At 43.7% G+C, this 27,395-nt stretch overlaps 1 protein-coding gene across 2 annotated transcripts in view; it reads left to right on the top strand.

Moving 5' to 3' along the window:
- LOC140725279 (solute carrier organic anion transporter family member 2A1-like) overlaps positions 1 to 26,619 on the top strand; it is a 282,196-nt gene extending 255,577 nt beyond the window's left edge. For both annotated transcript variants that reach the window (XM_073040547.1, XM_073040546.1), the window contains one exon: positions 26,226 to 26,619. In XM_073040547.1, the coding sequence (XP_072896648.1) occupies positions 26,226 to 26,334 (109 nt within the window). In that variant the 3' untranslated portion in view covers positions 26,335 to 26,619. The remainder of the gene's footprint in view (positions 1 to 26,225) is intronic.
- Positions 26,620 to 27,395: the final 776 nt, after the last annotated feature.

Below are 27,395 nucleotides of genomic sequence, written 5' to 3'. Positions count from 1 at the left end.
TTGAGTGCACACAGTATACGGAATAAGATGGATGATCTAATATCGTAGTAAAAAAATTGGCAGATATGGCATTGTGGCCATCACTAAGTCATGGCTGAAAGAAGATCATATTTGGGAAATTAATGTCCAAGGATACACATTGTATCAAAAGGACAGGCAGGTAGGCAGAGTGGTTGGGGTGGCTCAAATCTTTAGCAAGAGGTGACATAGGATCAGGATCTTAGGAATAAAGTTAAGGAACTGCAAGGGTAAACAGACCCTGCTGGGAGTTATACACAGGTAGCCTGAATGTGTTGTACAAATTAAAATATGAGATAGCAAACTTATGTAAAAAGGGCAATGTTAAGATTGCCTTGGAGGATGTTAATATGCAGGTAGATTGGGAAAATCTGGTTGGGTCTGGATCTCAAGAGATAGAATTTGTAGAATGTCTGTGAAATGTTTTTTTTACTATAGCTTGTGGTTGAGCAAACTAGTGCAAAGGGAATTCTGGATTGGATATTGTGTAATCAACCATATTTGATTAGGGAGCTTAAGATAAAGGAACCTTAAGGAGGCAGTGACCATATAATAGAATTCACTCTGCAGTTTGAGAGGGAGTAGATAAAATCAGATTTATTACAATTACAGTGGAATAAAGAGATGTACAGAGACATGAGAGAGGACCTGACCAAAATTGATTGCAAGGGAAAACTGGCAGGGATGATGGCACAGCAGCATCAGCTGGCGTTTCTGGGAGCAATTCAAAAAGTGCAAAATAGATACATCCTTAAAAAGATGTGTTCTAAAGGGAGAATGGGGCAACTTGGCTAACAACGGAAGTCAAATACAGCATAAAAGCAAAAGAAATAGTATTGGAAAATTTTCTCGAGAAGTTAGAGGATGCTTGGGAAGCTGAAAGGTCTGAAGTTAGTTAAGTCACCTGGACCAAATAGAGTACATCCTAGGCTTCTGAAAGATAGCTGAAGGTATTGTGGTGATCTTTCAAGAATTACTGATCTTTCAACAATTCCTGGAATTGTTCTGGAGGAAAGGAAAATTCCAAATGTCACTCCACTCCTTACGAAAGGATGGAAGAAACCTGACTTCAGTAGTTGGGAAGATATTGGAGTCCATTATTAAACATGAGGTTTTGGGATACTTGGAGGCACATGATAAAATAGGCAAAATCTGCTGACTTCCTTCTGGGAATATCTTGCCTGACATATCTGTTAGAATTCTTTGTTGAAATAACAGGTAACATAGACAAATAAGAATCCGTGGATGTTGATTACTTGAATTTCCAGAAGGTCTTTGACAAGGTGCCTCATAGAAGGCTGTAAAACAATGTGTACAGTGAAATAATATTATAAAAGTAAGTGACATCTTGGGAATCAAAGTTGGTGGTGAAACCATCAATAATTTCAAATATGCGGATGACACTGTGTTAATTGCAAGTACGGAGGAAAAACTACAAAACTTAATTGATATAGTTGTTGAAGAGAGTGCAAAATGGGTCTATCTATCAATTGCAAAAAGACAAAATATTAGTGATATCCAGAAAGAAGGAGAATCCTGTCTGCAGGCTGAGAATAAACGAGGAAGACATAAAACAAGTACAGAACTTTTGTTACTTAGGAAGCTGGGTGACATCAGATGGCAGGTGTGACATGGACATCAAAAGAAGAATAGGGATCACAAAAGACACCTTTACGAGAATGAAAAGTATACTGACCAATACTAAACTAGGCATGACAATCGGCCTCAGAGTACTGAAATGTTACATTATCTAGTTATGTTATATGTTATGACTCAGAATGTTGGACAATATCTAGTAACATGAGGAAACAAATTGAAGCAGCAGAGATGTGGTTTTTGAGGAGGATGCAAAGAATATCATGGATGAAATGAATATCTAACGAGGATGTCATGAACAGAGCTAACACAAGAAGAGAAATAATGTATGAGATCATGAAAAGGCAATGTAACTTCGTTGGACATGGGATTAGGAAAGAGGAGTTAGAATGCATGGTAATTATGGGAAAGATTGAAGGGAAGAAAGCAAGCAGAAGACAAAGACAAATGATGATGGAGCCAGAGAACTGGAAATGAATACCAATAATTGATCCACTTGACCCAAAACATGAGTGTGTGGGCCATGGCAGTCAAAGCTCAAACTGGGCATGGCACCTGATGATGATGAAACTAGATTAGAGCTTATCTTATTACAAGAAAGATATTAGCAGGGATAGGAGATTGGCTGACTGGCAGGAAAGCAAAGAGTGGGAATAAAGGGGGCCATGCCATATGTCAATGATTTGGATGATGGAATTGATGGCTTTGTAGCCAGGTTAATGGACAACTGAAAGATAAGGTGGAGGGCAAATAATGTGAGGAAGCAGGGAGTCTGCAAAAGGGCTTAGATAGATTAGGAGAATGGGCAATGAAGTGGTAGATAGAATATAGTTCCTGACGTCTACACTTGTAAGGAGTACTTCCAGCTGCAGCTTTTGACAATCCATATTAAGGAGCTGGAACTGGATGAACTGTAGATCATTCAGGATGCTGAGGAGGTGATAGTTACAATCAAAGTGTGGAACACAAGAAACTGGGTGACAGTCAGGAAGAGGAAGGGGGTTAAACAACCAGTGTAGAGTACCCCTGTGGCCATCCCCCTCAACAACCAGTATACCACTTTGTATACTGTTGAGAGGGTGACCTAGCAGAGGAAAGTCACAGCAGTCAGGTCTCTGGCACTGAAACTGGCTCTCGGAAGGGAAGAGGTATATAGAAGCGAGTTATGGTGATAGGGGATTTGTTAGGTAGAGGAAGGAGATTCTGTGGATGAGAATGAGATTCCCAGATAGTTTGTTGCCTTCTGAGTGTTGAGCTCTGGGACATCTTGGATCAAGTCCTTAGAACTCTTAAGTGAAAGGGTGAACAGCAAGAGGTTGTGGTCCATGTAGGTAACAATGACATAGGTAGGAAGTGGGACAAGGTTCTGCAAATTGAGTTCAGGGAGTTGGGTACTAAGTTAAAGTGCAGGACCTCCAGGGTTGTGATCTCAGGTTTTCTTCTGCACCATGTGTGAGTGAGGCCAGAACTAGGAAGATTATACCATTTAATACATGACTACATGGTTGATGTAGTAGGGAGTGCATCAAGCTTTTGGATCAATTGGCTTTCTTTCAGGGAAAGTGGGACCGGTACAGAAAAGACCATTTGCACTTGAAATGGAGGGGGATTGATATCCTAGCGAACAGGTTTGCTAGTGCTGCAGGGGGGAGGGGGGAGTTGGTTAGGGTTTAAACTGGAGTTGCGTGGGGATGGGGATCAGAGTGCTAGAACAGATCGTGGAGACAGGTGTTGTTAAGATCTCAGACAAAGTCATAAATCAAAAAGGTGAATATGGTGCAGCTAATATCCTGAGCTGCATATATTTCAATGCAAGAAGTGTTATAGGAAAGGCAGCTGAGCTCAGGGCATGGATCAACACAGGGAATTATGATGTTGTAGCCATTAGTGAGACTTGGTTGCAGGAGAGGCAGAAATGGTGGCTCAGTATTACAGGGTTCTGTTATTTTAGACGTGACAAAGCAAAAGGGATTAAAGGAGGAGTGGTGGCATTACTAGTCAAGAAAAATGTCATGGCAGTGCTCAGTTAGGACTGATTGGAGATTATAGCTGGAACTGAGGTATAAGAAAGATATGACCATGTTAATGGGGCAATATTACAGACCACCCACCAGATCGTAGAACTTGGAGGAACAAATTTGCAGAGAGACCACAGACTGTTGCAACAAGTATAAGGTTGTTATAGTAGGTGATTTTTAACTTTCCACATATTGACTGGACTCCCATACTGTAAAAGGACTAGATGGGATAGTCTGTCAAATATGTTCAGGAAAGTTTCTTTAATCAGTAGTAGAAATTAGTGTTTGGGTGTTTTTGATTTGCTTTCCAGCTGGTTTGGCACAATATTGTGGGCCAAAGGGCCTGTTCCTGTGGTATAATATTATATGTTCTCTGTAGTATGTAGAGTCCTAACAGGAGAATGTGCAATACTTGAAATGCTTTTAGGGGATGATGCAGGGCATGTGACAGAAGTTTATACAGGGGAACACTTTGCATCTAGTGATGATAATGCCATTGGTTTCAAAGTAAATATGGAAAATAATAGGTCTAGTTTGTGGGTTGAGGTTCTAAATTAGAGAAAAGCTAATTTTGATGGGACCATAAAGGATATGACAAGTGTGGATCGGAACAGGCTGTTTTGTGATAAAGGTGTACTTGCTAAGTGGGATTAATATTTCAAAAGTGAAATATTAATAGTACAAAGTTTGTATATGCCTGTTAGAATAAAAAGTAGAGATTTAACAGATTTATGAAACCTTGGGATTCAAGAAATATTGAGGAAAAAAGCTGGTGAATTGCAGGTATAGGCAACTAGGAACAAATGAGGTGCTTATAAACAAATGACTATAAGAAATGCAAGAGAAACCTTAAGAAAGAAATCAGGAAGGCTAAAAGAAGGCATTAGGTTGCCCAAGCAGACAAGGTGAAGGAGAATCCTAAAGATAGATAGATCACCTGGACCAGATGGTGAACACCACAGGGTTTTGAAAGAGGTGGCTGAAGAGATTGTGGAGGTATTAGTAATGATCTTTCAAGAATCACTAGATTCTGGAATGGTTCTGGAAGACTGGAAAATTGCAAATGTCACTCCACTCTTCAAAAAGGGAAAGAGACAGAAGAAAGAAAACTATAGGCCAGTTAGTCTGACCTCAGTGGTTGGGAAGATATTGGAGTCAATTGTGGGATTTTGGAGTTCTTGGAGGCACATGATAAAAATAGGCCGTAGTCAACATGGTTTCCTCAAGAAAAAATCTTACCTAACAGATCTGTTGGAATAATAAGCAGGATAAACAAAGGAGAATCAGTTAATGTTGTTTACTTGGATTTTCAGAAGACCTTTGACAAGGTGCCACACATGAGGCTGCTTAACAAGCTGTGAGCCCATGGAATCACAGGAAAGATTCTAGGATGGATTAATCAGTAGCTGATTGGAAGGAGGCAAAGAGTAGCAATAAAAGCCTTTTCTGGTTGTCTGCCGGTGAATAGTGGTGTTCCACAAGGGTCTGTGTTGGGACTGATTGTTTTTACATAACACCAATGATTTTGATGATGGAATTGATGGCTTTGTTGCAAATTTGCAGACAATAAGAAGATAGGTGGAGGGGCAGGTAGTTTTGAGGAAGTAGGGAGGCTACAGAAGGAGTTAGATGAGGAAAACAGCCAAAGAAATGGCAAATGGAATATAATGTCAAGAAGTGTATGGTTATGCATTTTGGTAGAAAAAATGAAATGGCTGACTATTTTCTGAATAGAGAGAAAATACAAAAATCTGAGGCGCAAAGGGATTTGTGCAGGATTCCCTAAAAGTTAATTTTCAAGTTGCCTCTGTGATGAGGAAGGCAAATGTGGTGTTAGCATTCATTTCAAGAGAACTAGAATGTAAAAGCAAGGATGTAATGTTGAGAATTTATGAAGCACTGCTGAGGCCTCAATTAGAGTATTGTGAGCAGGTTTGGGTCCCTTATCTTAGAAAGGATCTGCTGAAACTGGAGAGGGTTCAAAAGCCATTCACGAAAATGGATTGAATGGCTTGTCATATGAAGAACGTATGATGGCTCTGGGCCTGTATTCACGAGAATTCAGAAGAATGAGGGATGACCTAATTGAAACCTACTGAATGGTGAAAGGCCATGATAGATTGGATGTGGAGAGGATGTTTCCTTTGGTTGGAGAGTCCAAGACCAGAGGACGCAGCCTCAGAATAGAGGAGTGTCCTTTTAGAATAGAGATGAGGAGGAATTTTTTTAGCCAGAGAGTGGTGAATCTGTGGAATTCTTTGCCACAGGCAGCTGTGGAGGCCAGGTCTTTGTGTATATTTAAGGAAGAAATTGATAGATTCTTGATTGGTCAGGCCATGAAGGGATATGGGGAGAAGGCAGAAGATTGGAGCAGAGAAGAAAACTGGATCAGCCATGATGGAATGGTGGAGCAGACTCGATAGGCCAAATAGCCTAATTCTGCTCCTTTATCTTATGGTCTTATAGGATTCTACAGATATGTCAAGAGCAAAAAGATTGTAAGGGAGAAAATTGGTCCACTGAAAGATCAGAATGGTAATCCATGCATGGAGCCAAAAGAGATGAGGAAGATCTTAAGTGGATTTTTTTCATCTGTATTTACTTGGGAGACTTGGAACAGAGTCTATAGAATTGAGGGAAACCAGCAGCGTGGTCATGGACCCTATACAGATTACAGAGTAGGAATTGTTTGCTGTCTTGAGGAACATTAGGGTGGATAAATTCCTAGTGCCTGAAAAAATGTTCCCTCAGACCCCATAGAAGGCAAGTGCAGAAATTGCTAGGTTCATAGCAGAGATATTTAAATCATCCTTAGTGACAGGTGGGGTTCTGGTGAATTGCAGGAGAGCTAATGTTGTTCCGCTGTTTGAGAAAAGCTCTTAAAAGAAACAGGAAATTATAGGTCGGTGAGCCTGACGTCAGTAATGGTAAAGTTAATGTTATTCTAAGGGACCTGATATATAAGTATTTGTAATGGCATGGACTGGTTAGGGATATTCAGCAGAGCTTCATGTGTGCCAAGTTGTGTCCACCAATCTTACAGAGTTTTTCAAACATGAGAAAATCTGCAGCTGCTGGGATTTCAAAGCAACACATATACATACAAAATGCTGGAGAAACTCAGCAGGTCAGGCAGCATCTATGGGAAACAATTAAGTCAGTGTTTTGGGCCAAGACCCTTCTTGAAGACTGGAGAGGAATGGAAGAGTCAAAGTAAGAAGGGGGAGGAAGAAGTACAAGGGGTCAGGTAGTGGTTGAAACCAGGAGAGGGGAAGGAGTGAAGTAAAGAGTTGGGAAGTTGATTGGTGAAAGAGATAAAGGACTGGAGGAGTGGGTGTCTGGTGGGAGATGATAGAAAACCATAGAAAAAAGGGAAGGGAAGGGAAGGGAAAGGAGCACCAGAAGGAGATGATGGGCTGGTAAGGAGATTAAGTGAGAGAGAGAAACGGCAATGGGGAATGCTGAAGTGGGGTGCGGATTACTGGAAGTTTGAGAAATCGATATTTATGCCATCAGGTTGGAGGCTACTCAGATGGAATATAAGGTGTTGCTCCTCGAACCTGAGTGTGACCTCCTCGGCAGTAGAGGAGGCCATGGACTGACAGGTTGGAATGGGAATGGGAAGTGGAATTGAAATGGATGGCTACTGGGAGATCTGGATTTTTCTGGTGGATGAAATATAGGTGTTTGGCAAAGCAGTCTCCCAGTTTACATTGGGCCACACTGGGAGCACCGGACACAGTAGATGACCCATACAGACTTGCAGGTGAAGTGTCGCCTCACCTGGAAGGATCGTTTGGTAGTGAACGAGGAGCTGTAGGGGCAGGTGTGGCACTTGTTCCGCTTGCAAAGATAAGTACAAGGAGGGAGATCAGTGGGGAGGGATAAGTAGACAAGAGAGTCATGTAGGGAGCAATGCCTGTGGAAAGCAGAAAATGGGGTAGAGGGAAAGATGTGCAAGGTGGTGGGATCCCACTGGAGTTGTTGAAAGGTATGGAGAATTATGTGCTGGACGGAGACTGGTGGGATGGTAGGTGAGGGAAAGAGGAACCCTAACCCTGGAGGGGTGGTGGGAAAATGGGATGATGGCTGACATGTGAAATGGAAGAGATGGGGTTGAAGGCAGCATTGAGGTGGAGGAAGGGAAGCCCCTTTCTTTGATGAAGAAAGACATCTCCTTTGTTCTGGAATGAAAAGCCTCACTCGAAGAGCAGATCTGGCAGAGATGGAGGAACTGAGTGAAGGGGATGGCATGTTTACAAGCAACAGGGTGGAAAGAGGTATTGTCAGGGTAGCTGTGAGAATCACTGGGTTTGTAAAAGACATCAGTAGATAAACTGTCTCCAGAGATGAGATAGAGAGATCAAGAAAGGTGTCAGAAATAGACCAGGTAAATTTGAGGGCAGGGTGGAAGTTGGAGGCAAATTTGATGAAGTTGATGAGCTCAGCATGGGCGTAGGAAGCAACACCAATGGAGTTGTCGATGTACCATAGGAAGAGTTGGGGAGCGATACCAGTGTAGATTTGGAACATGCACTGTTCCACATAGTCAACAAAAAGGCAGGCATAGCTGGGACCTGTCTGAGTACCCATGGCTACACCTTTGGTTTGAAGGAGGATGGAAGAGGCAAATGAGAAACTATTGAGAATGAGGACCAGTTCCACCAGACAGAGGAGAGTGATAGTGGAGGGGAACTGGTTGGGTCTGGTGTCCAGAAAGAAGTGGACAGCTTTAAGGCGTTCCAGATGGGGTATGGAAGTATAGGGACTGGGCATCGATGGTAAAAATGAGATGATCGGGGCCATGAAAGGATCAAGAGTGTGTGAAGTGTCATGGATTATGGCATGTCAATGCACCTTCACGTGTTGACATGCCAAACAAGCCCGAGAGCCAGTCTGTATTCTCAGTTCATATGTCCATTTTAGATGTGGGCAGGATGCTCATCTGAGCACCGATATCACAGAGAAAACAACACCTGGAAACAGAGTCTGTAATGAACAACAAACTAACTCCCAGGCGCCAGTCATTCCATTTCCTGACTCCTTGAACTTGCAGGATAGGTGACACTTCTTAGCTCTTGGCTCAAACCTCATGTAGTAGAAACACAGGGTAGGAGACCATTGTTGAGCCCAGGTGATTGTCTCATGTTCAGGTGGCGGTGAGGCAGCAAAGTCGTCCAGCTGTATGGTCGCACAGGCCCTCTTGGTAATGGAAAACACCTTGTCAGCCTCTCTCACAAGAGCCCAGAGGTCTTTGAGGGGAGAGCCAGCCAAAGGCAACCGCACCTCACCTGGTAGTTGCTGAAGGATAAGCTCTCTGAAGATGAAACACGGCTGATGTCCACCAAGGAGGGACAATATGTGGTCCATCATCTCCAACAGTTTGCAGTCGCCTAAGCTAGGCAGTGTGAGGAGCCGACAGGTGCTCTCTGACTCGGAAAGTTCGAAAGTCTCCAAAAAGAGTTGCTTAATAGTCCTGTACCTGCCGACTTCTAGGGGGTGCTGTAGGATGCTCATCACCCTGGTCACCGTAGAGCTGTCTAATGCTGTGACAACGTAGTAATGTGTCGTCTTGTGTCGCCTTGCGAGATTCCTCACACTGCAAACTAGGCCTCTGCTTGAGCGAACCAAATGGCAGCATGTAGCTGCCAGAATTCAGGGAGCTTGACAGCTTTGTCAAAGGCCTTACTGAAGTCCATCTAGACAACATCCATTGCTTTACCCTTGTCAACTTTCCTAGTAACCTCTTCAAAAAATTCAGTAAGATTTGTCAAACATGACCTTCCACTTACAAATCCATGTTGACTGTTCCTAAACAGACCCTGTCTATCCAGATAATTATATATACTGTGCCTCAGGGATCCGTACTGGGTCCAATGTTGTTTGTCATATACATTAATGATCTGGATGATGGGGTGGTAAATTGGATTAGTAAGTATGCAGATGATACTAAGGTAGGTGGCGTTGTGGATAATGAAGTAGGTTTTCAAAGCTTGCAGAGAGATTTAGGCCAGTTAGAAGAGTGGGCTGAACAATGGCAGATGGAGTTTAATGCTGATAAGTGTGAGGTGCTACATTTTGGTAGGAATAATCCAAATAGGACATACATGGTAAATGGTAGAGCATTGAAGAATGCAGTAGAACAGAGTGATCTAGGAATAATGGTGCATAGTTCCCTGAAGGTGGAGTCTCATGTGAATGTTGTTGTTCGTCCTTTGGAGTCGAAGACGACCACGACTTCTGTCAGGTGGAGGGTTTGTGACTGTGGGTCCGGAGGTGACTGGTGAGGCCAATCTGGGCCCTGAAAGCTCGCCCACATGTGGGACACATGAGGGTAGGTGCTGCAGTGGAAGTGGAGGTAGTTCAAGCCTTGCTCACGGAGTGTTTCCTCTGAGCCTCTGCGGTGCGTCTGATTTCTGCTGCATATGCTCCTTTAGTGGTCCTGCTCCACCAGATTGGGCAGTCCAGAGCAAGCGATTCCCAGCTACTGGGATTGATGTTGAGGTGTTTGAGGGACACTTTGAGGCAGTCTTTGAAACGTTTCTTCTGCCCTCCAACTGAGCGCTTGCCCTGCCTCAGCTCTCCATACAGCAGCTGTTTTGGTAGTTGACTGTCAGACACCCTGACAACATGGCCAGCCCATCTGGCTTGGGCTTTCTGTAGGAGAGTGTAGACGCTGTGGGTGCTAGCCCGCTCCGGGACCTCCGTGTCTGGGACTTTGTCCTGCCATCGTACATGGAGAAGTCTGCGGAGGCAGCTCAAGTGGAAGTGGTTGAGCTGTTTAGTATGTCTGCTGTAGACAGTCCAGGTCTTGCTGGCATAGAGGAGGGTGTGAGAACCACTGCTCGGTAGACCTTCAGCATGGTGGTAAGGCTGAGTCCTCTCCGCTCCCATACATTCTCACGGAGTCTCCCAAAGGCGGCACTGGCTTTGGCAATTCTGTTGCTGATCTCTGCATCTATGTTCACCGCTCGTGATAGAGTACTGCCCAGATAAGTAAAGCTGTCGACTGCTAGTAGCTTCTGCCCCTTTACTGTGATTTGTGGTTCCTGGTAGGGCTTTCCAGGTGCAGGCTGGTACATAACTTCGGTCTTTTTGGTGCTGATTGTGAGTCCAAAGTTGTCACAGGCTCGTGAGAAGCAGTCCATTTCTCGCTGCATCTTCTGCTCTGTGCTGGCGTTGAGGGCGCAATCATAAGCGGATAAGAGGTCTCTGACGACAGTTTCCTTTACCTTTGTAACATCCTGTAGACGTCGGAGGTTGAATAGACCACCACCAGTCCTGTATCTGACGTGTATACCGTCCTGACAATCGTGGAAGGCATCATCCAGCATAGCAGAGAAGACCATGCTAAAGAGTGTAGGGGCAAGAACGCATCCTTGCTTCACACCGTTTGTCACTGGGAAGGCTTCTGACTCATCACCATCATCCAAAACTTTCACCATCATGCCATCGTGAAACTGCTGAACAATTGTGATGAACCTGCTAGGGCAGCCAAACTTCTCCATTATCTTCCATAAGCCATCTCTGCTGACCGTATCAAATGCCTTGGTCAGATCGACAAAGGTCATAAAGAGGTCGCTGTGCTGCTCTTGACATTTTTCCTGGAGTTGGCGTGCAGCAAATATCATGTCGACAGTTCCATGCTCTGCACGGAAGCCACACTGGCTTTCTGGGAGGAGACCTTGCTCAAGGTGTTGGAGAAGGCGATTAAGCAGGACGCGAGCCAAAATCTTCCCAGCTATGGACAGGAGGGAGATGCCTCGGTGATTGTCACAAGACTGGCGGTTGCCTTTCCTCTTGTAGATGTGGACTATGCTGGCATCTTTCAACTGTTGGGGGACCTTTCCTTCATTCCACATAGACTGGAAGAGCTCAGTCAGCTTCTGCATCATGAATGGGCCTCCCGCTTTGTAGACTTCAGCAGGGATTGCATCTGATCCTGGTGCTTTGCTACAAGAAAGTTGCCTGATGGCTTTTCTGACTTCTTCTTCTGTAGGGAGGTTGTCAAGGTCCAGGTTGATCTCCACCTGAGGTAGGTGAGCAATGGCCTCATCATTGATTTCAGCAGGGCAGTCGAGGACCTGGTTGAAGTGTTCAGCCCATCTCTCCAAAATCTGCTTTTTTTCTGTCAGCAGCCGAGTCCCATCTGCACTGAGGAGGGGGGAGGAGCCAGAAGACTGAGGTCCATACATAGCCTTCAAAGCGTCGTAGAAACTTGTCGTGACTGTCTGCGTAGCCTTGGATCTCATCAGCCTTATTGCTGAACCTGCATCTCACGGAGTTTCTTCTGCACTTTCTGTCTTGCACTGGCATCTTTGCTTGTGAAGTGGGATCGTTCTGGTGCGCTCTGAACAGTTGGTGTTTCTCTGACAACAGTGCCTGTGTCTCCTCGTCGTTCTCATCGAACCAGTTTTGATGTCTACGGATTGCTGGTCCGAGGTGTTTGAGAGCGGTAGAGTAGACTGCATCTCTGAAAGCAGTCCACTGCTCTTCAATGCTGGTGTGGTCATCCTGGGGTGTGTCAAGCAGCCTGCTAGCTAGGTCTTCACGAAATTCTTCTGCAACTACGCTGCTCTTCAGCTTGGAGACATTGAGCCTCTTTGCAGTCTTCTGACCTTGGGGTCTTCTCACAGGCAAGATGCGAAGTTTAAACCTGGACACTATGAGTCGATGATCCGTCCAGCAGTCGGCACCACACATGGCCTTTGTCACTGTCACGTCTTGCCAGTCCCTCTTTCTGGTGATGACATAGTCAATCAGATGCCAGTGCCTAGAGCGTGGATGCATCCAAGATGTCATGTTACGGGTAGGGAGGTGGAATAGGGTGTTGGTGATGACAAGGTCATGCGTAGCGCATGTCTTGAGGAGCAGCAGGCCATTGCTGTTACACTTGCCAATACCATGTCTTCCAAGAATCCCTTCCCAGGTCTGGTAACCTGTCCCCACTCTGGCATTAAAGTCCCCAAGGACAATAAGCTTCTCTGACTGTTGAACTGCTGCTATGGGGGCGTCAAGATCTTCATAGAACTTAACTTTGATGTCATCTGGGTTGGTCAATGTTGGGGCATATGCGCTGATCAGCGTTGCACTCCTCTTATTGCCAAGTGGGAGCCGAAGCGTCATCAGACGATCGTTGATGCCCTCTGGAAGCTTGGCAAGTTTACGAGCGAGGTGGGATCGGATGGCAAATCCAACGCCAGCCTCTCGTCGTTCAGTGCTGCTGCGACCGCTCCAGAAGAAGGTGTACCCACCACCACGTTCTGTAAGCTGGCCCTTGTCTGCTAGGCGTGTTTCACTGAGTGCTGCAATGTCCACGTTATAGCGGGCTAGTTCTTTGGTGACTGGTGCTGTTCTTCTTTCTGGTCTGACAGCCTTGGTAATGTCAAGCAGAGTTTGCACGTTCCACGTGCTAAGGTTGAGCACCTTCACTTTCGTCTTCTTTGTAGTTCAACCGCTGAGTGGGATCCCCGCCAGCCGCAGTGTGCTGGCCAGGGTAAGATGAAGCAGGCTATGTTTGAGGCAGCTTTTCTAGCTCCTTCCTCCATGGAGGTGAGCAGAGCGATTCCTAAAGAGGACTGCTCAGACACCCAGGGGGCTGCCGAGCTCCACTGCTGCTTCATTCCAGTGGAGAATGACCCAATGCCCTGGGCCACCTGTGTGCAGGTTTGTGACTACAGCTTCCAGTGTATCCATACCTGCTGCTTCGCCACTCACCCATCGCCACAGGACTTGAAGATTTTTAGCGGAATGGGTTTGGAGTCGTGACTTGCGCTCGACTTGGATTAAAGTGAGGGAGAGTTGCACAAATCGTCAGCCTCACTCTCTCATCCCGACCTATCTGTATCCAGTTGCAAGACACAGTCGAGACGGCTGGAGATAAGTCGGGATGCAGTGGATGGCCAGCAGTGTCCTACGTGTCTCACTGTGCCCTGATTGCGCTCCACAACGCTTTGCTGGGTCCGCCTTTCTACTTGTTGGACCGCCAAGTGGTGGTCTCCTCCATGTAGTCCGCTGAATTCAGTCTTCGCATGCGTAGGTAGACAAGCCCTAACTCACCGAGGGTTTGAGGCTCATCGGCTACCCTCACCAGGTTTTGCCGGCCAGTCAAAGCCGTTGCCCGGGGTGTGGCCGCTGTTGCATGCAAACAGCTACGAGGAACCACTGGTGAGAGCTGAGTGTCAGGTGAGGACCAATGCGGACGAACTACTCAGAAGAGTACAACGTGTTCCCCGTCAGAGGTACTACCTCTCCCTGACACCCCATACACCCCATACACATATCTCATGTGGATAGGGTGGTGATGAAAGCTTTTGGTATGTTGGCCTTTATAAATCAGAGCATTGAGTATAGGAGTTGGGATGTAATGTTAAAATTGTACAAGGCATTGGTAAGGCCGAACTTGTAGTATTGTGTACAGTTCTGGTCACCGAATGATAGGAAAGATGTCAACAAAATAGAGAGAGTACAGAGAAGATTTACTAGAATGTTACCTGGGTTTCAGCACCTAAGTTACAGGGAAAGATTGAACAAGTTAGGTCTTTATTCTTTGGAGCATAGAAGGCTGAGGGGGGACTTGATAGAGGTATTTAAAATAATGAGGGGGATAGATAGAGTTGACGTGGATAGGCTTTTTCCATTGAGAGGAGGGGAGATTCAAAGAAGAGGACATGAGTTGAGAGTTAGAGGCAAAACTTGAAGGTTAACACGAGGGGAAATTTCTTTACTCAGAGAGTGGTAGTTGTGTGGAACGAGCTTCCAGTAGAAGTGGTAGAGGCAGGTTCAGTATTGTCATTTAAAGTAAAATTGGATAGTTATATGGACAGGAAAGGAATGGATGGTTATGGGCTGAGTGCGGGTCAGTGGACTAGTTGAGAATAAGCGTTCGGCACAGACTAGAAGGGCCGAAGTGGCCTGTTTCCGTGCTGTAATTGTTATATGGTTATATGATTGTAAGATGAGTGAAATCACTCCAGAATTGTCTGGAGCAGCATCAGGGTCACCGATAAAGGATTGTCGACACAAATCGACATGAATGTAATTACTTCCAACGTACACTTTATTACCCAGCAAACAAATGTTGACATCATGTATATAATCAGAAAAAATCCCGCCCCCAAAACATAGTAACATATAACGTAACGTGTAACATACATGGCCAACTTAACCCTTAACAGTCTGGGTGAATTCTGCCTAATAAAATTAAGGAGTCCCTACAGAATATTCATTCAACAGCCAATTCTTGCTCTTGCTTTTGTGACAGCCAATTTTCTGTAACAGCTACACATCACTCAGAGAGAGTATCATTTACTCAGAGAGTGGTCGCTGAGTAGAACGAACTTCCAGTAGAAGTGGTAGAGGCAGGTTCGATATTGTCATTTAAATTAAAATTGGATAGATATATGAACAGGAAGGGAATGGAGGGTTATGGGCTGAGTGCAGGTCGGTGGGACTAGGTGAGAGAAAGCGTTCGGCACGGACTAGAAGGGCAGAGATGGCCTGTTTCCGTGCTCTAATTGTTATATGGTTATATGGTTATATCACCCTTGCTCCTGATACTTCTTGCATTGAATTGGACATTCTTCAACCCATGCTATTGACTGCAATTTAGTCCTATCAACTGGCTATCCTTACTTACAGTCTCACTATATGTTGTATCTACCTGCATTTGCAGAGGATGTACCTGCCCATCTTCCGTCCTTTCAAGCCAGTTCACATTCCCCTGACAAATGAGTTTAAACTCTTCCCAACAGCCCTAGCAAATCTGCCTGTAAGGATATTGGTCCCATTTAAAGTCGGGTCATGCCTTCCCCACAAGAAATCCCAATGATCCACAAACTGAAACCCTGCCCCCTGTAACCACTTCCTCAGTCACACATTCATCTCCCAAATTATCCTATCCTTACACTCACTGGAGTGTGGCACAGACAACAATCAAGTGAATCCTACTCTTGTCCAGCTTTTTAGCTTCTTCCCTAGCTCGGTATATTCTCCTTTTTGGACCTTATCTCTTTTCCCATCTTGGTCATTGGTAACAACACATACCACAACTTCTGATGCTCACCCTCCCCTTTTAGAATGCTGTGGACCTAATCTGAGACATCCCTGACCCTAGCACCTGGGGGACAACATGCCATCTGCATGTCTCTTTCACGTTCACAGAATCTCGTCTGCTATCTAATCATTAACTCCTCTATCACCACTGCATTGCTCTTCTTCCCTCTTCCCCTCTGAGCCATAGAGCCAAACTCAGTGACAAGCCTGTAGTCGCTGAGGCTTTCCACTGATAGTTTGCCCTCCTACAATAGTACTTAAGAACGGAGGAAGGTAACAGAAAGAAAATTATAGACCAGGTAGCCTGACCTCAGTGGTTGGGAAGATGTTGGAGTTAATTGTTAAGGATGAGTTTATGGAATACTTGGTAACACTGGACAAGATAGGACAAAGTCATCATGGTTTCCTTAAGGGAAAATCTTGCCTGATGAGCCTGTTGGAATTCTTTGAGAAGATTACAAGCATTATAGATAAAGGGGATGCAGTGGATGTTGTATATATGGACTTTCAGAAGAACTTTGTCAAGGTACCATACATGAGGCTGCTTACCAAGTTACGAGCCCATGGTATTACAGGAAAGTTACTAACATGGTTAGAACATTGGCTGATTGGAGGAGACAGCAAGTGGGAATAAAAGGATCCTTTTCTGTTTGGCTGCCAGTGACCAGTGGTGTTCCACAGGGGCCAGTATTGGGACCGGTTCTTTTTATGCTGTATATCAATGACTTAGATGATGTAATAGGTGGCTTTGTTGCCAAGTTTGCAGATGATATGAAGATTGTAGGAGGGGCAGATAGAGTTGAAGAAACAGGTAAGCCGAAGAAGGACTTCAAGTAAGAGAATGGGCAAAAAAGTGGCAAATGAAATACAATGTTGGAAAATGCATGGTCATTCACTTTGGTAGTAGAAATAAATGTGAAGAATATTTTCTAAATGGGGAGAAATTACAAAAATTCTGAGATGCAAAGGGACTTGGGAGTCCTTGTGTAGAACACCTTAAAGGTTAACTTGTAGGTAGAGTCGGCGGTGAGGAAGGCAAATGCATTGTTAGCTTTCATTTCAAAAGGTTTAGAATACAAGAGCAGGGATATGATGCTGAGGCTTTATAAGACAATGGTGAGGCCTCTCCTTGAGTATTGTGAACAGTTTTGGGCTCCTCATCTAAGAAAAGATGTGCTGGCATAGGAAAGGGTTCAGAGGAAGTTCACAAGGATAATTCTGGGAATGAAAAGGGTATCATACAAGGAATGTTTGATAGCTCAAGGTCTGTACTTGTTAGAATCTAGAAGGATAAGCGGGAATCTCATTGAAACCTTTTGAATGTTGAAAGGACTAGATAGAGTAAATGTGGAAAGGCTGCTTCCCATGATGAGGGAGTCTAGGACAAGAGGACACAGCCTCTGGATAGAGGAGTGTCCATTTAAAACAGAGATGCAGAGAAATTTCTTTTGCCAGAGGGTGGTGAATTTGTGGAATTTATTACCACATGCAGCTGTGGAGGCCAGATTGTTGGGTGTATTTAAGGCAGAGCTTGGTATGTTCTTGATTGGATATGGCATCAGAGGTTGCAGGGAGAAGGCCAGGGTGTGGGACTGAGGAGGGGAACAAAGAATAAGATAGCAAAGATTGAATGGCAGAGCAGAATCAGTGGGCCAAATGGCCTCATTCTGCTCCTTTGTCTTATGGTCTTATATCCAAAGAGGTATGCCTGTATTTGAGAGGACCTACAATACAGCAGAGGAACAGGCTATTTGGCCCACACTGTTGTGCCAAACCAGCTAAAAACAAATCAAAAACATCCACCACACTAATCCCTCCTACCTACACCATGTCCATATTCCTCCATCTTCCTTACATGCATGTGACTATCCAAACATCTTTTAAAAGCCTCTAATGTATTTTCCTCAGGCAGCGCATTCCAGGCATCCACAACTCTCTGAGGGAAAAAAACATCCTCTTTGAACCTACTCCCTCTCACCTTCAATGCATTCCCTCTGGTATTAGTCATTTCTATCCTGGGAAACACATACTCACTGTCTACTCTATCTATGCCTCTCATAATCCTATAAACCTCTATCAGATTCCCCCCCTTCAGCCCTCAGCACTCCAAAGAAAGCAGTCCAAGTTTATCCAGCCTCTTGTGGTAGCACATGCCCTCTACATAGACAGCATCCTGGTAAACTCTTCTGCACTCTCTCCAAAGCCTCAGCATTCTTCGTATACTGGGCAACCAGAACTGTGTGCAATACTCCAGATGTGGCCTAGCTAGAGTTCTGTAAAGTTGTAAAATAACCTCTTGACTTTTGAACTTAATGCTTCAACTAATAAAAGCAAGCATTTAATATGCCTTCTTAACCACCTTATCAACCTGTGTAGCCACTTCAAGGAGCTATGAACTTGGACTCCAAGTTCTCTCTAAGCAATGCTTAAGGATTTTGCCCTTAACAGTGTACTGTCTTCTTACATTTGCCCTACCAAGGTGCAACACCTCACATTTACCTGGGTTAAACTCTATCTGTCATTTCTCAGCCCAACTGCAACTGAGGAACTGGTGTAGGGGGCAGGGTTCCAGATTTCAGGATCATTGGGACCTCTTCAGGGACAGGTGGGACCTGTACAAGAGAGACACCTGAACTACAGGGGGACCAATATCCTTGCAGGGAGGTTTGTTAGTGCTATTGCGGGGGGGGGGGGGGTGTTTAAACTAGATTTGCAAGGGGATGGGAGCCAGAGTGCCAGAGTAGATAGTGGAGTGGGGGTGAAACTAAATTATGTTAAAGGTTCATACAAAGTCAAAAATAGAAGGGTTGTGTGTGGTGATAAAAATCTTCTGAGATATGTCTATTTCAATGCGAGGAGTATTGTGGGGAAGGCTGACAAGCTGAGGGTGTGGATTGACACATGGAATTATGACATTGTAGCAATTAGTGAAACTTGGCTACAGGAGGGGCAGGACTGGCAGCTTAATGTTCCAGGGTTCCGATGTTTCAGACATGATAGAGGCAGAGGGATGAAGGGTGGGGGAGGGTGGCATTGCTAGTCAGGGAATATGTTACAGCAGTGCTCAGGCAGGACAGATTAGAGGGCTTGTCTACTGAGGCCATATGGGTGGAGCTGAGAAACAAGAAAGGTATGACCACATTAATGGAGTTGTATTATAGACCACCCAATAGTCAGAGAGAATTGGAGGAGCAAATCTGCAGAGATAGCAGACAACTGCAGGAAACATAAAGTTGTGATAGTAGGGGATTTTAATTTTCCATATATTGATAGGGACTCCCATACTGTTAAAGGTCTGGACGGGTTAGAGTTTGTAAAATGTGTTCAGGAAAGTTTTCTAAATCAATATATAGAGGTACCGACCAGAGAGGATGCAATATTAGATCTCCTATTAGGAAACAAGTTAGGACAGTTGACAGAAGTGTGTGTAGGGGAACACTTTGGTTCCAGTGAGCATAATACCATTAGTTTCAACTTGATCATGGATAAAGATAGATCTGGTCCTCGGGTTGAGGTTCTAAACTGGAAAAAGGCCAAATTTGAAGAAATGAGAAAGGATCTAAAAAGCTTGGATTGGGACAGGTCGTTCTCTGGCAAGGATGTCATTGGTAAGTGGAAGGCCTTCAAAGGAGAAATTTTGAGAGTGCAGAGTTTGTATGTTCCTGTCAGGATTAAAGGCAAAGTGAATAAGAATAAGGAACCTTGGTTCTCTAGGGATATTGGAACTCTGATAAAGAAGAAGAGAGAGAGATGTATGACATGTATAGGAAACAGGGAGCAAATAAGGTACTTGAGGAGTATAAAAACTGCAAAAAAAACTTAAGAAAGAAATCAGGAGGGCTAAAAGAAGACATGAGGTAGCCTTAGCAGTCAAGGTGAAGGATAGTCCAAAGAGCTTCTACAGGTATATTAAGAGCAAAAGGATAGTAAGGGATAAAATTGGTCCTCGTGAAGATCCGAGTGGTCAGCTATGTATGGAACCAAAAGAAATGGGGGAGATCTTAAATGGGTATTTTGCTTCTGTATTTACTAAGGAAACTGGCATGGAGTCAATGGAAATAAGGCAAACAAGTAGTGAGGTCATGGAACCTATACAGATTTGAGAGGAGGTGGTGCTTGCTATCTTGAAGCAAATCAGAGTACATAAATCCCCAGGACCTGACAGGGTATTCCCTCGGACCTTGAAGGAGACTAGTGTTGAAGTTGCAGGGGCCTTGGCAGATATATTTAAAATGTCAGTATCTATGAGTGAGGTGCCAGAGGATTAGAGGATAGTTCATGTTGTTCCGTTGTTTAAAAAAGGCTCTAAAAGTAATCCGGGAAACTATAGGCTGATAAGTTTGACGTCGGTAGTAGGTAAATTATTGGAAGGAGTACTAAGAGATAGGATCTACAAGTATTTAGATAGACAGGGACTTATTAGGGAGTGTCAACACGGCTTTGTGCATGGTAAGTCATGTTTAACAAATCTATTAAAGTGTTTTGAGGAAATTGCAAGGAAAGTGGATGAAGGGAAGGCAGTGGATGTCATCTACATGGACTTCAGTTAGGCCCTTGATAAGGTCCTGCATGGGAGGTAAGGAAGATTCAGTTGCTAGGTATACATCATGAGGTAGTAAATTGGATTAGACATTGACTAAATGGGAGAAGTCAGAGAGTGGTAGTGGAGGATTGCTTCTCTGAATGAAGGCCTGTGACTAGTGGTGTGCCACAGTGATCAGTGCTGGGTCCTTTGTTATTTGTCATCTATATCAATGATCTGAATGATAAGGTGGTAAATTGGATCAGCAAATTTGCTGATAATACAAAGATTGGAGGTGTAATGGACAGTGAGGAAGGTTTTCAAAGCTTGCAGAGGGATTTGGTCCAGCTGGAAAAATGGGCTAAAAAATGGCAGACAATACAGACAAGTGTGAGGAAAAACCTTTTTAAGGAAAAACCAAGGTAGAACTTACAAGGTAAATGGTAGGGCACTGAGGAGTGCAGTAGAACAGAGGGATCTGGGAATACAGATACAATATCCCCTACAAGTGGCGTCACAGGTAGATAGGGTAGTAAAGAGAGCTTTTGGTACATTGGCCTTTGTAAATCAAAGTATTGAGTATAAGAGTTAGAATGTTATGGTGAGGTTGTGTAAGGCATTGGTGAGGCCGAATTTGGAGTATTGTGTGCAGTTTTGGTCACCGAATTACTGGAAGGATATTAATAAGGTTGAAAGAGTGCAGAGAAGGTTTACAAGGATGTTGCCGGGACTTGAGAAACTGAGATACAGAGAAAGGTTGAATAGGTTAGGACTTTATTCCCTGGAGCGTAGAAGAATAAGGGAGATTTGATACAGGTATATAAAATTATGATAGGTATAGATAGAGAGAATGCAAGCAGGCTTTTTCCACTGAGGCTAGGGGAAACAAAAACAGAGGATATGGATTAAGGGTGAAGGGGGAAAAGTTTAAAGGGAACATTGGGGTGGGCTTCTTCACAGAGAGAGTGGTGGGAGTGTGGAATGAGCTGCCAGAGGAAGTGGTAAATGCAGGCTTACTTTTAACATTTAAGAAAAACTTGGACAGGTACACGGATGAGAGGTGTATGAAGGGAGATGGTCCAGGTAAAGATCAGTGGGACTAGGTAGAAAAATGATTTGGCACAGCCAAGAAGGGCCAAAAGGCCTGTTTCTGTGCTGTAATGTTCTATGGTTCTATGATCTATACCGTGCTGTATTCTTTGCCAGTCTTCAGCACTACCACAACTCCACCAATCTTGATATCATTCACAAATTTACAAACTCACCCATCTACATTTCATCTAGGTTATTTATATACTGTACCTCTCTGGTCATCCAGGGTTCTCTTGTCTTTCTGTCCCCTTCCTTCCTTGTAACAGGAACATACCTTTCCTGTACTCTGCGCATTTGATCTTTAAACACCCTCCACATGCCTGTTATGGACTTGCTAACGAAAAGGTGTTCCCAATTAATGCTTCTCAGTTCCTGTCTAATGCCCTCGTAATTTGCCCAACTCCATTTTAAAACTCTCTCACAGGAACCAGAAAGACTTTGACAAGGTGCCCCAGATGAGGCTGCTAGACTAGATAAGTGCCCATGGTGTTATGAGGAAGCTATTGGCATTAATAGAAGATTGTCTAGCAGAAGGGAAAGAATAAGAATGAAGAGGGCCTTTTCCATTAGGCTGCTGATGTTTTTCAGAAGTCGGTGTTGGGCCCGCTATCTTTTGTGGTATATGTTAATAATTTGAATAATGGAAATGATTTTTTGGCCAAGTTTTGTGCATGATACAAAGATAGGCAAAGTATTCTGAGCATTTTTGTGCTCCATATCTAAAGAATGATGTACTAGTGTTGGAGAGGGTAAAGAGGAGGTTTCCGAGAATGAAAAGGTCAATGCTTGAAGAGTTTGATGACTCTATATTTACTGGAGTTTCAGAGGGTGAGGTGCCAATGATTTGATTGAAACTATGAGGTATTGAAAGCCATACATGGAGAGGATGTTTCCGATCGTGAAAGAGTGTAAGACCAAAGGGCAGTTTCAGAATACAAGGACAGAGCTTTAGAATTGAGATGAGAAGGAATTTATTTAGCCAGAGGATGGTGAATCAGTGGAATTATCTATCTTTCTAATTTACAAGACATCTAAGGTGTTCATTTTCTTAATACTAATGATTTTGTTCATATCCTTGTCATAACTACATCTTCTGGTCTCTAAGTGGACCTTATCAGTGGACTTGAGTACTCTCGAAAAGGGACTTGTCTGTTTGCCTATACTTGCCATATGCTTCCTTTTGCTTTATTATTAGACCTTCCACATTCATTGTCATCCATGGTTCCCTAATCTTGTGATATGTTCCTATTACCCTTACTGGAACATCTTTTAAAGATTCTCACTAGATGTTGATTTGTCTGCAAGCATCCGCTCCAAAAGTACTTTTACCAAGCTGTCTCTTGGTAACACCAACGTAGTTGGTGCCACAATTATGTTCACTGTTTCCATAGTGTATAACACTTGGCCAGTTCCATATCCTAACGTAAAGTCTAGTCTGCTAGTTTCTCTATCTATATGACAAATATCTATCTTGGAAGCACTTAACAAATTTAGCCTCTAAAATACCCATGGTACTTCTGCAATCTTTGTCAATATTTGGAAAATTAAAATTTCATACTACAAAAACCTGACACACTGTGACTGAATTTCCAACACCACTGTGCTGCTTTAGTTTAAACCCTTCCCAGTAGAGCGAGCAAAGCTCCCTGCATAGATATTGGTTCCTCTTCCAATTCATGTCAGCATGGAAACAGGCTGTTTGGCCTAACTGTCCAAGTGTTTTTATAAAATATTTTTAATCGACCTGCCTCAACCACATCCTCTGGCAGTTTATTCCACATACAGCCTAACCTCTGTGTAATTTAAAAAAAATAATTTGCCTGTCAATTTTTTATTAAATCCCTCCTCTCTCACCTTCATCCATTCTTTGATTCCACAACTCTCAGAAAAAGTGTGCACAGTGACTTGATCTATGGGCCTTACATCTCTATAAAATCACCCCTAATTTTCCCACACTCCAATGAAAAAATGTTCAACTTAGAAGTACTCTCTAATGTAGTCACTTGAGTCCTGGCAACATTCTCATAAATTGTTCTTGTACTGTTTCCAGCTTAATGGCATCAGTCCTATGGCAAGGAACCAAAAGTGAACACTGTTTTGCAACTTCACCAATGTCCAATACAACTGTACATTACATCCCGGCTTCTATACTGATGCCATGACTGATGAAGGCCTGCATGCTACCACCTTGCCTAATTGCGGCACCACTTTCAGAGAACCATTTTGTTTTCCTAGATCCCACCTTCTGTGTAACCAATTCTTATGGAGGTCCTACTTTGCACAGGAACTATCCCAATGATCCAATCTGAACCCCTCCCTCGCCACATATTTATAGATAGATAGATAGATACTTTATTCATCCCCATGGGGAAATTCAACTTTTTTCCAATGTCCCATACACTTGTTGTAGCAAAACTAATTACATACAGTACTTAACTCAGTAAAAAATATGATATGCATCTAAATCACTATCTCAAAAAGCATTAATAATAGCTTTTAAAAAGTTCTTAAGTCCTGGCGGTAGAATTGTAAAGCCTAATGGCATTGGGGAGTATTGACCTCTTCATCCTGTCTGAGGAGCATTGCATCGATAGTAACCTGTCGCTGAAACTGCTTCTCTGTCTCTGGATGGTGCTATGTAGAGGATGTTCAGAGTTTTCCATAATTGACCGTAGCCTACTCAGCGCCCTTCGCTCAGCTACCAATGTTAAACTCTCCAGTACTTTGCCCACGACAGAGCCCGCCTTCCTTACCAGCTTATTAAGACGTGAGGCGTCCCTCTTCTTAATGCTTCCTCCCCAACACGCCACCACAAGAAGAGGGCGCTCTCCACAACTGACCTATAGAACATCTTCAGCATCTCACTACAGACATTGAATGACGCCAACCTTCTAAGGAAGTACAGTCGACTCTGTGCCTTCCTGCACAAGGCATCTGTGTTGGCAGTCCAGTCTAGCTTCTCGTCTAACTGTACTCCCAGATACTTGTAGGTCTTAACCTGCTCCACACATTCTCCATTAATGATCACTGGCTCCATATGAGGCCTAGATCTCCTAAAGTCCACCACCATCTCCTTGGTCTTGGTGATATTGAGACGCAGGTAGTTTGAGTTGCACCATATCACAAAGTCCTGTATCAGTTTCCTATACTCCTCCTCCTGTCCATTCCTGACACACCCCACTATGGCCGTGTCATCAGCGAACTTCTGCACATGGCAGGACTCCGAGTTATATTGGAAGTCTGATGTGTACAGGGTGAACAGGACCGGAGAGAGTACGGTTCCCTGCGGCGCTCCTGTGCTGCTGACCAACGTGTCAGACCTACAGTCTCCCAACCGCACATACTGAGGTCTATCTCAAGTAGTCCACTATCCAATCCACCATGTAAGAGTCTACTCCCATCTCCGTTAGTTTGTGCCTTAAGATCTTGGGCTGGATGGTGTTAAAGGCACTAGAGAAGTCAAGGAATGTAATCCTCACAGCACAACTGACCCCATCTAGGTGAGAGAGTGATTTGTGCAGCAAATACGTGATAGCATCCTCCACTCCCACCTTCTCCTTATACGCAAACTGAAGAGGATCCTGGGCGTTCCTGGTTTGTGGCCTCAGATTCTGTATTATCAGCCGCTCCATGGTCTTCATCACGTGCGACGTCAAGGCAACAGGTCTGAAGTCATTCAACTCCTTTGGTTGTGGTTTCTTCGGTACCGGGACAATACAGGATGTTTTCCACTGTCTGGGTACTCTTCTCTGCTCCTGGCTCAAGTTGAAGATACGCTGTAGTGGTTCTCCCAGCTCAGTCGCACAGGCCCTCAGTAATCGTGGGGAAACTCCATCCAGTCCAGCCGCCTTGCTGGTACAGATCTTCCTCAGTTGACCTTCCACCTGTGCAGCCGTAATCCTGGGCATGGGCAAGGTCTCCTGTGAGTGGCTATTTTCCTGTGAGGGAAGTAAGCCTGGTGTGGATTTCTGCGGTGAGGATGAGATTGAGCTGTCGAACCTGTTGAAGAAGTTGTTCAGCTGGTTCGCTTTCTCCACATCTCCACTTATGTTCGCCCCCCGCTTTGCACCGCATCCGGTGATGATCTTCATCCCATCCCACCCCACACCTCCTTCATGCTTTTTTTCTGCAGCTTTTGTTCTAGCTTCCTCCTATACTGCTCCTTTGCCCCCCTTATCTGTACTCTGAGTTCCTTCTGAACTCTTTTAAGCTCCAACCGATCACCATCTTTAAAGGCCCTCTTCTTCTGGTTTCCTCTATTTCCTCCCTCATTAGCATGTGGCACAATAAGTAAACTCAAGATTATGACCTTAGAAAACTTGCTTTTTAATCTCTGAAAGAGGAGTTAGAATGCATGGTAATTATGGGAAAGAATGAACGGAAGAAAGCAAAAGGAAGGCAAAAACAAATGATGATGGATACAGCAGCCAGAGAACTGGAAATGAATACCAATGAGTTGATCCACTTGACTTGAAACAGGAGTGTGTGGGCCATGGCAGTCAGAGCTCAAACTAGGCATGGCACCTGATGATGATGATGATGATGAATCTCTGAAACTCTGCAGGAACTCATTCCTCTTTCTGCTGATGTTATTAGTATCACATATAATGTGATGACTGTTCTCCTCTCCTTCAGAGATTTAAGGATGAATTTTTTCATACTGAAACAGAGGGTGGTTGAAACCTAGAACTCACAGCCTAAATGCATAATGGATGCAGATTCTCTCAATAATTGAGTATTTTGATGTTCACTGGAAATGCCAAGATATAGAAGGCAATGAGCTGAATGTTTCTAAATGAGATTAGCATAGATAGACTCCTGATCACCAACATGGACTCAGTGTCCCAGTTATCATGCTGTATGATCTAACATAGATGATTGTGCATTTATAAAGGATTATGTCTTTTTGTGTTTCTGTTCCACAGGTACTTAGGTCTACAAGTTGGATATACTGTCCTTGGTGTACTGATTTTATTGATGACGGGATGGAAAGTGAGAAAGATTGGTGGCCAGCAGAACACTGAATCAGTGTAAAGTTGTACAGAAGATTTAGTGGCACATTAATCACTTGACCAATTAACCAACTTCTTTTATTTGTATCCACATTATTTCCTCAGAATAATGAGCAGAATATTCATTTCTCATTGACAAGACCAACAAATGAGTGCTCTTATCTTGTGTTTCAAATTACAAATGTTTGAGAATTGACCCTGCTCTGTTTTTAGTATTCTGTGTACATATATTAACTCTAACAGTATATATGTGTTTCAATTAATTATTTCAATGAACATAATAAATTGGCATATTAATTTATTGTCACATGCTGAGGTACAGTGAAGAACTTTTTTTGTCACCCCTTAGTGTAGATCATCTCATTACAACAGGCCATTGAGGTGTACACATGAAAACAATAACAAAGCAGAATAAATTTAGTTAGAGAAAGTGCAGTGCAGGTAGACAATAAGAGCAAGGCCCTAATACTGTAGGCTGTGAGGTCAAGAGCCTATCTTAATATGCTAGGGGACTGTTCAATAGTCTTATAACGGCAGGTCAGAAGCTGTTCTTGATCCTTACGGTATATGCTTTCAGGTTTTTGTATCTTCTGCAAAATACAAATGGGGATGAGGTGGTGTGGAAGGGAGAATGTATTGGAAAGAGACAATTTAATCCAGAAAGATATATCTGAATGGATAAAATTAATAAAATTAGCCTTAGTTCCTTAATTTATTGGACTGCCAGGACTACACTGGACCTGCCAAGACTAGAGGCTCCGTTTGAGGAGCAACTGGCCTGAGATTCAGTAGAATCAGATGATGTTACTGTTGAAGAAGCCTTAATGGTAGAGACGGCAAGTCATTTCCTTGTCAGATCTAACAGGGAAGCCATGAAATGCCTTCCCAGAGACATCTGCGAAAAGGACATAGATGCCTACTGGTAAACAAAGTTTGCAATAACAACAAAGGACATCTTTCAGTCTTGCTCCTCTGAAGTCAGAGTTCTACTCATCCAATAGCAGCTGTCAGGTCATGAAGAAGTCAAGGGAAAAGTGCTGCTAAGTAAAACTGGCTGCTATTACTGTGGATATATAAATGAAT

Source organism: Hemitrygon akajei, chromosome 3 (assembly GCF_048418815.1).
Source record: "Hemitrygon akajei chromosome 3, sHemAka1.3, whole genome shotgun sequence".
NCBI classification, from domain to species: domain Eukaryota; kingdom Metazoa; phylum Chordata; class Chondrichthyes; order Myliobatiformes; family Dasyatidae; genus Hemitrygon; species Hemitrygon akajei.
Note: the sequence above shows the minus strand (reverse complement) of the source record. Positions and strands in the feature narration are given on the sequence as shown.